At 40.1% G+C, this 17,517-nt stretch overlaps 1 protein-coding gene across 7 annotated transcripts in view; it reads left to right on the top strand.

Moving 5' to 3' along the window:
- The first annotated feature begins 589 nt into the window (after window positions 1-589).
- The window catches only part of EPS15 (epidermal growth factor receptor pathway substrate 15), a 129,618-nt gene continuing 112,690 nt past the window's right edge, over window positions 590-17,517 (top strand). For 2 of the 7 annotated variants that reach the window (XM_070609674.1, XM_070609676.1), the window contains exon 1: window positions 590-821. In XM_070609674.1, the coding sequence (XP_070465775.1) occupies window positions 789-821 (33 nt within the window). In that variant the 5' untranslated portion in view covers window positions 590-788. Of the gene's footprint in view, window positions 822-914; window positions 1,624-17,517 lie in introns of those variants that run through there. The other 5 variants (XM_070609675.1, XM_070609677.1, XM_070609680.1 and 2 more) reach the window with 5 other exon arrangements.

The following is a 17,517-nucleotide window of genomic DNA, read 5'->3' on the forward strand; positions in this document are numbered from 1 at the left end:
AGGAGTTAGGAGTGCTGTAGGCACCTGAGCAGGTCCCAGTGCTCTTTTATTGAACAATCTAAGTGTAGCAGGCAAGGAAAGTATTTCTTTCCTCTCCCACCTAGATTTTTGGCTACTGGAGGGAATGACTTCTTTTTCAATATCACACCCCAATAGCAGATGGTTAAGTGAAAGGTTTTGGAGTCAGACCTGGATTCTAATCCGGCTATCTAATAAGCTGTATGACCTCATTTGTGTTTCGGTTTCCTCATTTGTACAGCTTCTTTGGGTCTCAGATGCTTCCATTCATACAATTCAAAAATAAAGCGTCTAGCACAGAGCCTAGCATATATAAAGTCCTGTTATTATTTTCTATCATTATCTCATTTAGTCCTTATAAGCAACCTGGACTTTGGGTAAAATTTCCCCTATTTTGCAGAAGCAGAAGCTTAGAGTAGGTAGGTGACCTGCCTAGAGTTCATAGGACAATCTAGAATCGCCTCCGCAGCCCGTCCGCCTTAATTTTATGTCCGCGCCGGGTTTTCCCAGGCAGCCGCCGGCGGCAGGCTCCGGTCCGGCGGCGGAAACTCCGGCGCCAGAATTTGGGTGCCGCCGCGGCCTGCGCCGGGCGGGCGGGGCCAGGAGGGGCGAGGCGAGGCGGGGCGGGCGAGAGGAGGGAAGTTGTCGAAGTTAGGGGAGACGCCCGCCCGCCGCCCGGGCTCGCCTCCGGCCGCTCCCTCCGCCCCCTCCCCGCCCCGAGCCCCCGTCCGCCAGTCCTTCCTTCCCCTGCCGTGCATGATGGAAACACCATGGCTGCGGCGGCCCAGCTCTCCCTGACACAGGTAACGCCGGCCGCCCGTCCGCGGGGCTCGCTCGGCCGCTGTCCCCGGCCTCCTCCCCCCCTTCCCCTTCCCCTCCCCCTTCCCCTCCCCCCCGTCCCTGCGGCTCACCGACCCGGGCGGTTTCTCTCGGCCCGGCGGGCGCGCGCGTGTGTGACTGAGGGACGGCGCCATCCCGAGCCGGCAGCTGCGCCGCTGCGGCCGCGACCCCGCCCCGGGTCGGGGGCTCCCCCGGCCCGGCCCCGCCCAGTCCAGCCTAGTCCAGTCCAGCCCAGCCCAGCCCAGCCCAGCGCCGCGCGTCCCCCGGCCCCTGCTCCCAGCGCCGCCGCCGGCCGGCCCCTCTCCCTCCCCTGCGTGTCCCCCCAGGAAGTTTCCTCCTCCAGGCCCGGCGCGCCCCAGGTGAGCTGTGGAGCTCGCGCGCGGCAGCCTCGCCCCCCGGTCAGCCCTCGCCCGGCGCTAGGCTCGCCCTCCAGCCGGCTGCGCGCCCCGCCCCGGGCAGAGTCACCTTCCGAGCGGCACTCGGGGCCCCCTCTGAGCCGCGCTTTCCTGTCTGAACCGGCCTTTCCCCCCTGGAGTCCAGGAAAGCCCTCCCTTCCCCAGCAGTTGCCTCCAGCCGGCGCCTCTTCCAAGTGAGCCTCGCCCACCCAAGTACTTACCCTGCTAGCCCCTTCCCGAGGGTAGCCTCTTCCCCCCTCCTGGTCAGACCCCGGTTAGTTTTTTCCTTCTCGAGTTTGCTTTCACGCCCACCCGTGGACTTTCACTTCCTCGCTGTCCCAGCGGATAACAGGGAGACATCCTGGAACAGGTGCGATGGTTCCCCCCGTGTTGGTGCTGGGAACGGCCGTGGACCGCTCGTCCGGGGGATCTTCACCAAAATGTTCTCAGGGTCTTTGCTCTGGGCTTTCGGCTGCCTTCGGAGGCCAGTCCCTGTTCCCAGAAAACCTCTCCGCACCGCTCGCCCTGGGCGCCTCGTTGCTCGCTCTCCGTGAAGAAAGCCAGTTCCCGTCTTCCCGTGCTGCCCAGGACGATAAGGTGCCCTGCACCTGTCAGTCCCTGCACGCACCCAGACTCGCCCCACCTCGCTTTCTCATCCTGTTTTCCCCACAGCTGGTGGCCCTGTACTTCCCCGTCGGGCCCACCGCAACCTTCCGGCCTGCCTTGGAGTGTCTCCCTGCCCCCTCTAGTCTCCTTGGCCTGGATTTGTCGGTGCTTTTGAAGGCTTGAACAGTGGGACAGGGTATACCTGCGGGCCGTAGAGTTTTCGGGAGGCTGTTGGGATGGAGGGGCTTTGGGGCGGTTTGCCAGCTCTCTGGGATGCAGAGGCTGAGTGAGGAGTGTTCTCCCGGGAGCCATGCGCCCCGGGTGCGATAAGTAACTTCACTGTGCGGGAATTGTCACACTCGGGAGTGGAGTCTGCTTATTTCCCAGTGTATTTGGTGTTGCTTATCCTAGTTTGACAAGCAGATATGGGGAGGAATCCTTGGAATGTGGTGGGGGATCTCTTTGGAAGGGTCTTCCTGAAACTCAGGTTTGAGAAATGGCAACACTGACCTTCGGGTGTTCACTTTTTGTGAGTCCAGTTAGTGACTTGCATTCAATAAGATGCTGTTGGCAGGCGCGCTATCTGGCTCCGTGGGCCAGTTGGGGCAGGAGTTTTCCCTTCTTGAGGATTTTGTTCTTTTGAAGACTTCTGTAGGTTTGCTTTTTTAGTTGTGTGGGTAAGTTCTCTTCCTGGGTAATACTGTGTTTTTAGTTTCTAATTACTGTTATTTATCTCTGAAGATTTTTTCAGGCTCTGTCAGTTTTATAGACAGTTAAATAAATTTAAATATGTTCTTGTGGTTATATATTTAAATATCAACATGTATGCAGAGTAATGAATCAGGAATATTATCCTTAAATGTCTCACATATGAGAGAAGATACATTGATGGTTCATTTATATCAATAATTCAAATAAGTCAACTTAGAATATTTTTATTTTAGGACATTAAGAGGAAATAAGATCTATTGTGAAGGCACAGGAGAAGGAACCTTTCTTAAGTGTTAATATACCCTAATATGCCTCGTTATTTTAAAACTTTGCTCGTTTGTGTTTTTTTAACTTCATTTTTTCACTGCTTGAGGCAAATAAACTGAGATGATAATGGAGCCTGGTTTCACATTCATTATTGATCTGTTTTTGTCACCCTTGCACCCCCCCCCCACCCCCCCCATAGGCATACTCAAGTGAGAGATCCTCCAGGGCAGGGACACCTTTTAATTCATCTCTCTCCCTCAGTGCCCGTCTGGAAGAAGGTGATTAAGAACTTTGCCTTAGGAATGACTGAAAATTCTAAAGGGCACTCTGACAGTTAGAAAGATTAAACAGATGCTGAGGTTAGTTTCTGCCTTTGGTCATGAGATAATGATGGTTTTGGAGTAGGTTCATTCCTTGAACAGATACTTGTTAAGTGCTAGGCACTGTGCTGGGATTGTCTTATTTATAATTTTTTGCTCTTATCAATTAAGCAAAACTGACAGTTGGGGGGAAAATGTGAGAATATTTCAATTTGCTCCTTCCTTCCTCTTCCTCTGCCTGCCAAACAACCCTCCAACTCCCCAACCACCAAAGTAAATTATCTAAATTATCATATTCTAGCTTGTAGAGAGGATAGAACACTAGAGAAATGAAACCTTAGTTCAGCCCCAGCTAACTGGATGGTGCTGCCTTAAGTCTCCAGGCCTCAGTTTTCTTAGCTCTAATATTCATTCAATAAATATTTGTTGAGCATTCACCGTGTGCTATGCTAGGCATTATTCTAGGTACTGAGGCTCTACTAATGAACAAAATAGATAACAATTCTTGGAGTTTGGAGACAAACAAAACATGAAGCTTACATTCTAGTAGCTGGTTTAAGGACCTTTCCAACTAATATTCTTTTTTATGGATCATGTTCTATGATTTGTAGATCTAGGAGTGACTTTGCCATGTAGCCTTAGTGTTTTCTAATTTTAGTTGTCTTCACTAGATGTTCTGTTTTCTTCTTGTCCATAAGAAATAAACCTTGAGTGAGAAAGATCTTGTGATTTTTGCTTATGGTGGTAGATTACAAAAAAGGATATTAATACTTTTTAAACTTTTCCAGTTGCCTTTTTCTTCCCTCAAGCCTGTATCCCTAATACTAATACTAATACTAATACTAATACTATTAGCTTCTCTTTGGGTGTTACTCTGTGCCAGGAATTTTACTTCACTTAATCTAACACTCCATTTTACAAATGAGGGAAGTAATTTACATAAGCTGGTAAGTGGTAAATCTAAAATTTGAACCAAGGTCTGTAGGACTTCAAAAGCTCTTTCACTATACTTCTCTGTCTACTGGATGCTTGGCACATCCAGTGCTCCCTGGAATTTTTGATTCTCTTTTTCAGTATATGCCCTGTTGTCCTAATTAGGTAGTAAACTTCTTGAGGATGGAAGCTATGTCTTTGGCCTCTGAATCTCCAGTGCCTGTCATGGTATCTTGACAATACAATTGTTTGCGTGTAAGTAGTGCTCTTGATGATGATAAAGGTTTTATTTTATTGAAATATGTCATGATATGAGTATTTAAAATAATCTTCCAGCAGCTTTATGCTGAAGTTTTCTTGTTTTAATTTAGCAAGGATTCCGCTTTTTTGCTTGAGGAAGATTAGCCCTGAGCTAACATCTGTGCCAGTCTTCCTCCCCTTTATATGTGAGTTGCCACCACAGCACGGCTGATGAGTGGTGTGGGTCTGTGCCCAGGATCCTAACCTGCGAACCTGGGCCACCGAAGCAGAGCATGCCAAACTTAACCACTGTGCCACAGGGCTTGCCCAGGGATTCTTTTCTTAATAATAAAGAAAGCCCTTAGAATGAGGCTAAATTTAAAAAAATCTTAGTATATGTTCTAAAACAATAAATACTATAAGAGTACTTTTAATGCTTTTTTTTTTTAAATTGCAAGAGTGATAGAGCTGCATTACAGAAGATTTGGAAATTGGGGGAAAAGTCTCCCATAATTTCACAGTTTCTTGTGTTTAGTTTCCTTTTCATTAAAAAAAGTACATGATGTGTGTTAATAAATGTTTCACCTCAATGGTCTGGTTTAACAGTCATGACAGTAAGTGTAGGGCTGAGTATGAAAATTACAATGTGTTCTTGGAAGCAGAAAAGGATTATTTATTCAACATGACATTTTACTTCCTACTATGGGAAAGGCACAAAAATGATAGATATATTTTTGCCTGCAATTATGTTCCAGTATACTCAGGAAATCCATGTTTCCTTGAGACATATCTAACCATTCTCAAAAATGGCTGGAATGCTCAGCATTTGGGAGGAGTTGTCATAGTTAAAATTAATTAGGAACAGTTGGGTATATCCAATAGAGAATCTCCCAGGAATAATCTAAGAGTATATCCTTTGTTTTCGCTCTATTTCCAGACAAAAAATAACAGACTAACATGTAGTAGAAAAAGATTGAACATCTTTGTTTAGCAATGAATCATAGTTCTAATCTCTACTCTCACTATAGTCTGATATAAGGGCTCAATCTAAGGTGTTTTGCTTGCTCTTAGAGGAATTATAAAGACACTTTATATGCTGCTTTTTTTTTTTTTCCTTCTTTCCAAAGCCCCCAGTTCACAGTTCTTTATTCTAGTTGTAGATCCTTCTGGCTCTGCTATGTGGGACGCTGCCTCAGCATGGCTTGCTGAGCGGTGCCATGTGTGCACCCAGGATCCAACCCATTGAAATCCTGGCCCGCTGAAGTAGAGTGTGTGAACTTAACCACTCGGCCACGGGGCTGGCCCCCACACGCTTCTTTGTTTTGTGAGTTTTGGACTTAATAAAATTGGAACTATGGAACTCAAAAGCAGGAAAATGGTGCGTGCACACGTGAGAGAGATATTGAGAGATATCTGGTTACTTGGATAATTGGTAGAAATAAATGAAAAGTTAATCCAGGCAGAATTCATTAGGCAAACCCATATACTGGAATTTCATTTTAAAGTGGTTGAACTCTCAACAAGATAAAATATTATGTCTTTGTTAAAAATTATGTTTATTAAGAGCTTGTAATAATCTGAGGAATGTTATAATTTGAATGCTATATTTCAGTAAAGTGGAAACATTTTATTTAGAAAAAAGACTGAAAGAAAAAGATACCAAGATTTTATAATAGTATGGTTATAGTTTTTTTTTTTAAAGATTTTATTTTTCCTTTTTCTCTCCAAAGCCCCCTGGTACATAGTCGTGTATTTTTAGTTGTGGGTCCTTCTAGTTGTGGCATGTGGGATGCCATCTCAGCATGGCCTGATGAGCGGTGCCATGTCCATGCCCAGGATCCAAACTGGCGAAACCCTGGGCCGCCGAAGCGGAGCACGAGAACTTAACCACTCGGCCACGGGGACGGCCTCTGGTTATAGTTTTTATATATCTTCTTTTCAGCAGTGAGCATGTATTTCTTCTGTAATCAGCTGATTTAGCATTTCTACATGACAATTTTTTGAAAATTTATTCTTTTAAATTGAAATCAACAACTGTACATAAAGTAAAAAAATCTGTGTTGTGAGATTGCGTCTACACTCATATTTCATCTTAAACATTCCTATCTTTGGGTTTAGAGAAATTAGAATAAAAATAATAATAATTGTTATAATTGGTTTGGAATTCAGTCAGAGGACTAGTTTATAATTTTGTGTGCTGCTTTATAATTTAGAAAGTATTTTATGCTGTCTCATTTGATCTTCACAATAACCAATGAGCTAGGCTATTATTACTATCATTTCAAATTGGAGACTACTGAGGCTGAGAATTTGTGACTTAAGTTTTACAGTCAGTAAATAAAAGAGCCAGCATAAACCCATGTTAAAAGAAAATTCAAGGGGGCTGGCCCAGTGGCAGGTAGTTAAGTTTTCATACTCTGCTTTGGTGGCCTGGGGTTCGCAGATTCAGATCCGTGGCATGGACCTACACACTGCTTATCAAGCCATGCTGTGTCAGCGTTCCACATACAAAATAGAGGAAGATTGGCAGAGATGTTAGTTCAGCGACAGTCTTCCTCAAGCAAAAAGAGGAAGATTGGCAACAGTCATTAGCTCTGGGCCAATCTTCCTCACCAAAAAAATAAAAAATTAAAATAAATTCAAACAGTACCAGTGAAAGTCTCCTTCTCTGGGCCTTCAGTCTCCTGCCTAGAGGCAGTCATTCTTACTAGTTTTTTGTGTGTATTTCCAGCAGTAGTCTGTGATGTATATGCAAATATATATATGTGTATATCGTGGCTTATTATTAATTAATTTACTTATTTTTAGCTTAATCAATCCAGGAGATTGTTCTGTAACAGCACATGTAGATTTCCCTCATTGTTTTAAAAACTTCAGGATATTCCCTTCTATGAGTATGCTGTAATTTATTTAACTAGCCACCTAATGTTGGACACTTGTGTTATTTCCAAGCTTTTATTACCAAAAGTGCTGCGGTGACTATTCTTTTACACATTTTTGTGCACGTGTGAGTATGTGCATTAGTTTTTAGTGGATATAATTGTTGAGTAAAAGGATAGTTTTAATTTGGATATTATTTTTTTTATTTTTATTTTTTTAAAGATTTTCTTTTTTCCTTTTTCTCCCCAAAACCCTCCGGTACATAGTTGTGTATTTTTGGTTGTGGATCCTTCTAGTTGTGGCATGTGGGACGCCGCCTCAGCATGGCCTGATGAGTGGTGCCATGTGTGTGCCCAGGATCTGAACCGGCGAAACTCTTGGCCACCCAAGCAGAGCACGCAAACTTAACCACTTGCCCACTGGACTGGCCCCTAATTTGGATATTATTAATTTGCATTCAGAAAGGTTGTACTGGTAACAGTGTTTGAGTGCGCTTTTTCCTCCACAGCTTCATCAACATAGTATATTATCAAACTTTTGATCATTGTCAACTTGATATGTAAAAATGATATTTGTTAAAAGTTGGCCTCATTTACTGTGCTTTCCTACCACATAAATTTGAACTTTTTAATATTTTGTACAAAGGTAAGGTAGAAGTGAGGCGTAAGAAACTTATCTTTGTGATATAAATAATGCTTTCATGAATTGGAGGTGCAATTAAAAAATAAAGGTTGGAGCTCTTAAAAACGTATATTTTTTTTTTTTTTTGAGGAAGATTAGCCCTGAGCTAACATCTGCCACCAACCCCCTTCTTTTTACTGAGGAAGACTGGCCTTAGCTCGCATCCGTGCCCATCTTCCTCTACTTTATATATGGGACGCCTACCATAGCATGGCATGCCAAGCGGTGCCATGTCCGCACCCAGGATCTGAACCAGTGAACCCCAGACCACCGAAGCAGAACATGCGCACTTAACTGCTGCACCACCGGGTGGGCCCCTAAAAACATTTTTATGTGGCACAAATATAGAAAGAAAAGTAAGCCTCACTTCCTCTCTTTTTAGATTGGGGCTTCTGTCCCAATTTTAATGGTACCAGGAGTTTCCCATCTGAAATAATCAAGCTGGTTATTTCTTATGTCTTCAATAAATACACAAATTTGGCCACGAATACTGGGGCAGGAACATACTTTTGGGGGGAAAGCTTCTATATTATACTACTTGGGTTTTTTCTAGATTATGGTTTCTCAATCTTGGCCTTAGTAACATTTTGGGCCAGATAATTCTTTGGTGTGGGGAGCTGTCCTGTGCATTGTGGGATGTTTTGCTGTGTCTTTAACCACAAGATGCTAGTAGCACTCCCTTCTGTTGAGACAATCTCCGGACATTGTCCGATGTTTCATGGGGGACAAAATTGCCCCTAGTTGAGAATCACTGGTTTAAATATATACTTTTTAAATTTAGTGATCCACTAAGGTGTTTGGGAGATACAGAGGTATATGTTTTCTTGGGATAGGGACACGAGGAATAGTTTATCTTCATGTTTTTATTCTTAAATCTGCCATAAACCATGAATGACTGTGCATAGATATTGAGCTTAAAAAACTTAGGGGCCGGCCCCGTGGCCGAGTGGTTGTTTGTGCACTCTGCTTCGGCGGCCCAGGGTTTTGCTGGTTCAGATCCTGGGTGCGGACATGGCACCGCTCATCAGGCCATGCTAAGGTGGTGTCCCATGTGCCACAAGTAGAAGGACTCACAACTAAGAATATACAGCTGTGTACTGGGTGCTTTGGGGAGAAAAAGGAAAAATAAAAAATCGTTAAAAAAACAACAACAAGAAACCCTGCAAAACTTAACTGGTGAGACATCTGGAAATTGTAAACTTAATTTTATGTGTGATTTCTGTACCTTTCTTAGCGTGGTCTTATTTTAGTTGTGGAACAGTTTTATCTAGTGGGCTAAATATTAATGCAAAGATCCCGGAAGGAAAATATTCTTATGCCACTGTTAAGAAAGAAGACGACTGATGTTTCTTGAACTCCTAATAGGCAGTAGGTACTTTTAGCTGATTTACATATATTATTTCACTTAATCTTCCCAGCCTTTCTACAAGTAGGAATTAATCTTTTGTATTACTTACTCAGGGTTGTGTTCTAAGTGATAGATTTGAGATTTGAACCCAGGCACGTCTCTTCTCTATCACATTTGCTATGCTGCTTTCTGTAAACACTCATTGACGATATTTCAGATAAATTTAGGGATAAAAACGATCATGCATGTGATATTATGTTCCTCTATTGTTATATAAAAGGAACAGATAGAGAGTGGGCTCTGCGTGTGTGTGTGTGAGAGAGAGAAAAAAGAGATCAATATTGGCATGATAACAACGATACTTATTGAGCACTTATGATGTGTCAAGCACTGTTTTCAGTAATCCTTACAACCTCATGAACTTTCAGTAATCTTGACAACCTGATAACTGGATCATCCTTATTATTGTTGTTTTACAAAAAAGAGAGAACTTAGGCATAGAGGTGAAGTAATTTGTTCAACTCAAGCTGCTGCTAAATAGTAGAGCAAGGATTATAACCCAGATAGTGTAAACAACTCATATAAGTTGAATGCGTCTGAATGTATTTTTAAGGGAACAATGTCTCTGACAGAACTAATTATGATAGTGCTATTCTTTGGTTGTAACTAAATACATGTTCTAGGCTGCAGCATCTTCTTTTTTGAAAATCAACTTGTCATTGCATAGACCACATCTCTAGAAAGTGATTGTTGTACCAAGTTCTAGCAGAGGGTTTTTGTAGACGTGATAGAAGGTAGTTTTACATTTTGCGAACTCTAGGAATTTATTGCTTGTGAAAACTAAGCCTGTCTAGGTTAGTGTACATCTTGCCAGTATTTACTTTCAAGCTAGTATTCTCTTGGACATACTAGTTTGGACTTGGGGTTTTTTCAGTATTTTACTGCTAGAGATGATACCAGCTGTCAGAGAAAAATTCCCTATGAAATAAATTATTTTATTATATAAAACTTAGAACCACTAGATCTGAGGATTTCTGATGCTCCAGATATGAACATTGCTGAGAGGGTGAAATAATGAGAGACTTTGGGCTTTGCAGTCAGAATGTCTTAGGTTTAAATCACTTATTTGACTGTTTCACAGATTTATTAGCCTCTTTTTTTTCCTGTAAAATGGGGAATAAAATTAACCTGCAGGATTTGTTGTGAAGATTATGTGAAATAATGGATATGAATGTCTGGGATCAGTTTAAATGGCAGCAGCTATTAATGTAATAATAGTAATAACTACCACCACTAACCAAATATTTAAAATTGATGGATTTAGTTATTACAGGGCTGGGGTTTTTTTTGAGAAATATTAGCCCTGAGCTAACATCTGCTGCCAGTTGTCCTCTTTTTGCTGAGGGAGGCTGGCCCTGAGCGAACATCCGTGCCCATCTTCCTCTATGTTATGTGGGACGCTTGCCACAGCATGGCTTGCCAAGTGGTGCCGTGGCCACACCTGGGATCTGAACTGGCGGACCCGGGGCTGCCAAAGCAGAAGTTGATTTTAATAATATGTTGCACTTACGGAATGAAAATTGGAATTTTCATAGATCACGGATACCAAGCATTATTTGTAACCTCATTCCATCTTATTCTATAGGTACAACACAGGTTTATCATTATGCATATACTAAAAATACGAAACTTATGTGCTTTAAAGGTGCTTCCATTATTGCTGGTTGATCCTCTTTTATTGCAGCAAACCTTTGCTGAATGCCTCCTGTGTGTCACCACTGTATTAGGCCTTGGACATAAAAGAGAATAAGACCTAGACTCATGCACTGAAGTATGTTTTAGTCTTTTAGGGGGATAAACACTGACTCTCTGGTGTGATACATACTATGATAAAGGACGATAGAAGTAAGGCACTGGGTGCTGTGGAATATCCTGTGATTATGATGGAACGTTTTGTGGTAGTTTAGTTTTTAATTTTCTTATTGTTTTATAGTATCTGACGTTGATACTGTAGATGGCATTTTAAATTATATTTAAAAGGACAACAGAAAACCATGGGAATGTTTGATTGAAATAAAATTGTACTTTGCTGCATAGGGTTCACATTGGGGATATAACATCCATTTTCTTATGATTTGTTCTCTGCTTTCTCTTTGTAATAAAGTGAGAATTTTAAACCTAGAACGTAGGATGTTAGGAAGGGATTTCGAGGATAAGCTTTAAAGGATCTGTGACTTTCTCTAAAATAGTATGTAAAATATTCAGTCTCAAGATTTCTATCCCATGAATGCTGAGAGAAGTTTTATATAGTGGGAAGAACACTAGACTTAGTACAAGACAGACCTTGAATTTGAAATTTTGAATTCTCCCTATGCCACTTGTACTCTTCTGGGTGGCCTTGGCAAGTCAGTTAAACTCTCTGAACTTCCTTTTCTTTATGTATGATGTATATACATTGTTGGAATATAGGAGACATTCAATAAATAGAAGTGCTATTATTATTATTGACACTCATATAAATATTATTTAAAATTTTTTTCATTTCCAAAATTCTTCACTCATTAAAGAAAACGTGGAACATGCAGAAAAACAGCAAGAAAAGGCATGAATCACCACTCATCCTATTCTTTAAATTTTTAGTTGTTTTACTTCTTGGTTTTTTCCTTTACATGCTTTTTTAAACGTGATTGTAACCTCTCTCCCACGCCCGTACACACACACATATGTATAGTTTCGTATTCTGTTTTCTTTAACTTAACATTATGGGTGTTTTACTATATGGTCTTCATAGTATCTTTTTAATGTCTTTAGAATATATTTATTGATTGGATGTTTTATAGTTAATTAAGCCTTTATACAGATAATTTATATATCAATTATAATTAATGCTGTTGCAAATAACCTTTCATATACCATTCGCTGAATTTTTTTTTGTGGAGTTATAGATAGTACTTACTACATAACTATGAATTATTTTTTCTCTGTATACCTTTGAGTTTTGAAATTAAATGAGTGATTTTTGTTTAGTTTATAAGATCTTCAATGACAAAGCAGACAGCAGCAGTAATTTATGCAGAAAGGAGCAACAATTTCAAAAATATTATTGTGCAGAAATTAAGTTTGAGTATATTTGATTTGGCTGCAAAGGCCATTTATAGTTTGTAAAGTTCACTTAGCATAGGAAATTGGCCTTAAAAGTTGTGAGCTTGAAGAAGATTGGATGATTTCTGTTTGCATAGTTTTCCTCCTTCTTTGCAGGCTAGATTGCTTTCATTCTTAGTCTGTTCTCTACATTCTGTTCTGTGTTTTTTGTTTTTGTTTTCTTTTCTGGCACACTTTTGTGCAGGGCGTTGTAAGATCTGGAGGTGGATTCTGGACCATCTGGCACTCTAAAACGGTTCAGAAACTTAACTCTATTGACTGTGCTTTGAGCCAGACTTGCTTCAAATTTCCTGGTTTGTCTCTGTGCTTGGTGGGTTTTTTCTTTTATACCCTCACAGCTTTTTAGGATTTATTTCTTGCTTATTTTAGTACAGGAATTTTACCAGTACCAGTGTTCATAGATTAAGATGGTCAAGACTTAATTTCTTATAACCTCACCGAAGAAACTCTTATAATGAAAACTTTACAAAATGTTCTGTTTTTAAAAGTAAGTGTATAATTGACGTAACTTGTATTACTTATACATGTTTAATAAATATTTAAAATATTTAAAATTATAATGTAATTATAGTTTTTTTCATCATGTGTAGAGTAATTATAGTTTTTCATCATAAGGCTAGGTCGAGGGAAAATCAGATTCTGCAAATTGTAAATTTATTGAGTTAATTTCTAGTATTAGTTTAAAAATAATCCGTGTGTCAAAATTAATGATAATTTTTTAACTATATCTGCGTTTAGCAATATGAACCATCAAGCACTTTTAAAAAGTAACAGCGGTACTCAATTTATAAAATGTTTAAAAATTGTTTAGTTGTTGACACTTTCTTTGAGCCTCCTGCCCTATTTCTTTAAAAATTTTTTAAACAGGCTTATTGATACATAATCCACGTATCAAACAATTTGCCCATTTAAAATGTACAATTCAGTGGTTTTAGCCTATTCATAGATGTGTGCAACCATCACCAGAGTCAATTTTAGAGTATTTTTACTGCCTCACAGAGAAACCTTCTACCCTTTAGGTGTCATCCCTGTTTCTTCCATGCTTCCCCAGTCCTAAGTAGCCACTAGTCTACTTTCTGTTTCTTTTTTCCTATTCTGGACTTAGTATGAATGGAGTCATGTAATATGTGGACTCTTGGTGACCAGTTTCTTTCACTTAACAATGTTTTTGAGGTTTATCCAAGTTGTAGCAAGTATCAGTATTTCATTCCTTTTTATGGCTGAATAATATTCCATTTTATGGTTATACCATATTTTCCATTCATTTATTGATGGACATTTGGGTGGTTTCCACCTTTTGGCTGCTACAAATAATCATGCTATAAACATTCATTTACAAGTTTTTGTTTGGATGTATGTGTGTATTTTTGCTGGATACATAGGTAACTCTATGTTTAATTCTTTGAGGAACTGCCAGACTGTTTTCCAAAGCAGCTGCACCATTTTGTATTTCCACCAGCAGTGTATGAGGATGAGAATTTCTCCACATCCTCTCCAGTAATTATCTGACTTTTTGATTCTCTCCATCCTAGTGGGTGTGAAGTGGTATCTCATTGTGGTTTTGATTTGCATTTCCCTTATGACAAATAATGTCCAGCATCTTTTCATGTGGTTATTGGCCATTTATATATCTTTGGAGAAATGTCCTTTGCTCATTTTTAAACTGGGTTATCTATCTTTTTATTATTGACTTGTAAGAGTTCTTTATATATTCTAGATACACATCCCTTATGAGATACATGATTTGCAAATATTTTCTCTCATTCTCTGGGTTGTCTTTCTACTCTCTTGTTGATGTCCTTTGATGCACAAAACTTTTAAATTCCGATGAAGTCAAATTTATTCTTTTTTCGTTTCTTGTGCTTTTGATGTCATATCTAACAATCCTTTGGCAAATCTCAAGCCATGAAGATTTATCCCTATGTTTTCTTCTAAGAGTTTTATAATTTTAGCTTTTACATTCTTTGATCTGTTTTGAGTTAATTATTATTATTTCTTTTTGCTGAGGAAGATTTTCCCTGAGCTAATGTCTGTTGCCAATCTTCCTCTTTCTTTTTGGTATATGAGTGTCACCACAGCATGGCCACTGATGAGTGGTATAGGTCCACGCCCGAGAGCTGAACCTAGGCCTTGAAGCAGAGCACGTGAAACTTAACCACTAGGCACTGGGGCTGGCCCTTGAGTTAGCTTTTTATATGTGATCTGAAGTAATGTTCCAACTTAATTCTTTTGCCTGGATGCAGTTGTCACAGCATCATTTGTTGAAAAGACTCTTCTTTCCACATTGCATGATCTTGTCAAAAATCAGTTGACCAGAGGCTGGCCCAGTGGCGCAGCAGTTGGGACCGTACATTCCATTTCGGTGGCCTGGGGTTCACTGGTTCGGATCCCAGGTGTGGATGTGGCACCGTTTGGCAAGCCATGCTGAGGTAGGCATCCCACATATGAGGTAGAGGAAGATGGGCATGAGTGTTAGCTCAGGGCTGGTCTTCCTCAGCAAAAAGAGGAGGATTGGCAGCAGATGTTAGCTCAGGGCTAATCTTCCAAAAAAAAACATCAGTTGACCATAGTCACATGAGTTTATTTCTGGACTCTTAATTTTGTTCTGTTGATCTGTATGTCTATCCTGGTATACTACAACACTGTCTTGATTACAGTTGCTTTGTAGTAAGTTTTGAAATTGGAAAGTGTTAGTCCTCTAACTTTGTTTTTCCTCTTCAGAATTATTTTGACTATTCTGTGTTCCTTGCAATTCCATATGAATTTTAGAATTGGCTTGTCAGTTTCTACAAAGAAGTCATTTGGAATTTTCCTAGAGATTGCATTGAATATGTAGATTAGTTTGGGGAGTATTGGTGTCTTAATAATGTTAAGTTTTCCAATCCATGAACATGGGATTTTTTCCATTTATATATATCTTTAATTTTGTTCAACAGTGTCTTGTAGTTTTTAGAGTTCAGAAGTTTTGTACTTCTTTTCTTAAATTTATTCTTAAGTATTTTATTTTATTTATTCTTAAGTTATTTGAATGGAATTGATTTCTTAATTTCATTTCATGCATTTTGTTTCAAATGTATAAAAATACAATTAATTTTTGTATATTGACCTTGTATCCTGCAACCTTGCTGAACTCCTTTATTCTAATAGTTTTTTAGTGGATTCTTTAGCATTTTCTATATATGAGATCATGTCATCTGCAAATAGAGATAGTTTTACAAAACTGCTTTCCCATTTGGATCCTTTTTATTTCTTGTTCTCGTCTATTTTCCAGTAAAATGTTGAATAGAAGTGTCCAGAGTAGACATTTTTGTCTTGTTCCTGATCTTTGGGGGAAAGCATGTGTAGATATATTCAGTACCTTGAAGGTGCCTAGTTCAGCCATTGATTGTTCAGGAAACCTAGTGTTATTTGAAAGGGGTTTAATTCACATTTTGGTTACTTAGCTCAGAGGTTCTTAGGAGTGGTCCTGTACCATTGGCATCACCTGAGAACTTCTTAGAAATGCAAATTCTGGGCTGGGTCAGTGGCGCAGCAGTTAAGTTGGCATGCGCTGCTTCGGTGGCCTGGGGTTTGCAGGTTCCAATCCTGGGTGCGGACCTATGCACCGATTGGCAAGCCACACTGGCAGGGGTCCCACATATAAAGTAGAAGAAGATGGGCATGGATGTCAGCTCAGGGCCAACCTTCCTCAGCAACAAAAGAGGAGGATTGGCAGCGGATGTTAGCTCAGGGCTGATCTTCCTCAAAAAGAAAAGAAAAGAAAAAGAAATGAAGAAATGCAAATTCTTAGACCTCACCCCAGTCCTACTCTGAATCAAAATTGGAAACTCAGGGGTGGGGAATTTACTTAGCCTTTTGCTTAGTAAAGATAGTTCATATTTTTCAAAAACTAATAATACTCCTAATGAGTAACACATATAAGGTTTTAAGTATATGAAGCATGTAATATTCAGAAAGACTGCTTGTAGTAGGTATTTTCTTTTTCTTTTTAGCATATGTGGAAACAACCCGGAGAGGTTGTCAGTTTTCTGTGCTTTTGGGCATTGGTTAGAAGAGTGAGCTTTAGCATTGTACTGTGTGGCTTGGAATTCTAGTTCTACCATTTACTATCTATGCGAATTTGGGCAAATTATCTAGTCTCTTTACGTTTCAGATTCTTCCTATGTAAAATGTAAGTAAGAGTGACTGATGTATAGACTTGTGAAGATTAGACAATACAAATAAAGTGCTGAGAACATTGCCTGGCCCATAACTCCTTGATAAATAGAAATATTTGCCATTACCGTTATTATTGGTCAAGAGCACTCTGCTGTGGCCCATTTCTCGTACCTTTCTTCTGTACATTTTTCTTGCTATGTCTGAATTTCTCTTCTTCTCCTTTGCTTCATTCATTCAACCAATACTGTGTACCTACTGTCTGTGAAGCACTGGCATGTGTACTGTGATATACATAGTGAGCAAGACAAAGTCACTGGGCTCATGGGTTAATATTTCTAGTGAGGGAAATCAACAGAAACAAGTAGATAACAAATAGGTCAGATAGTGATAAGAACTAAGAAGAATAGTAAAGCGGGATAAGGGAAGAGAGTGCTGTAAGGTACTACTTTAGATAGGGTGAGCAGAAAAGCCCCTTTGAGGAGGTTATATTTTGTCAGAGAGCTGAGTGAAATAAGAAGTGAGCCATGTGAATGTTTATGGAGATGTTCTAAGTAGAGGGAATAGGAAGTCCATGGGCTTTGAGATAGTGCTCTTTGCAGTTGCTTGACTGGTTCCTTTAAGATTTAGTTCAGGTGTCACTTGTAAGCGACTTCCTCGGTTTTTTCTACCTTAATTTGTTAGGAAATAATTCAGACATGACTTTTATTGACTTTTCCTCTTCTGTCCCCCGTAGGTATCTCTGATCCCATGGCAACTGTGTTTGCTCCCTCTTGTTGCACTTATCACAATGGGTTGTTATTGTTTGTTTTTCTCACTAGACTCTGAATTCTCAATGTCAGGGGTTATAGTTTCTTACTTATTTTAGTATTCCAGTATCTAGGCATTTAGATGTACAATAAATGACTAACTGAATGAGTAATGAATCAACAAGCAAGTTTTTCGACTTTGTATTTCCTCG

Source organism: Equus przewalskii, chromosome 2 (genome assembly GCF_037783145.1).
Source record: "Equus przewalskii isolate Varuska chromosome 2, EquPr2, whole genome shotgun sequence".
In the NCBI taxonomy this organism is placed as follows: domain Eukaryota; kingdom Metazoa; phylum Chordata; class Mammalia; order Perissodactyla; family Equidae; genus Equus; species Equus przewalskii.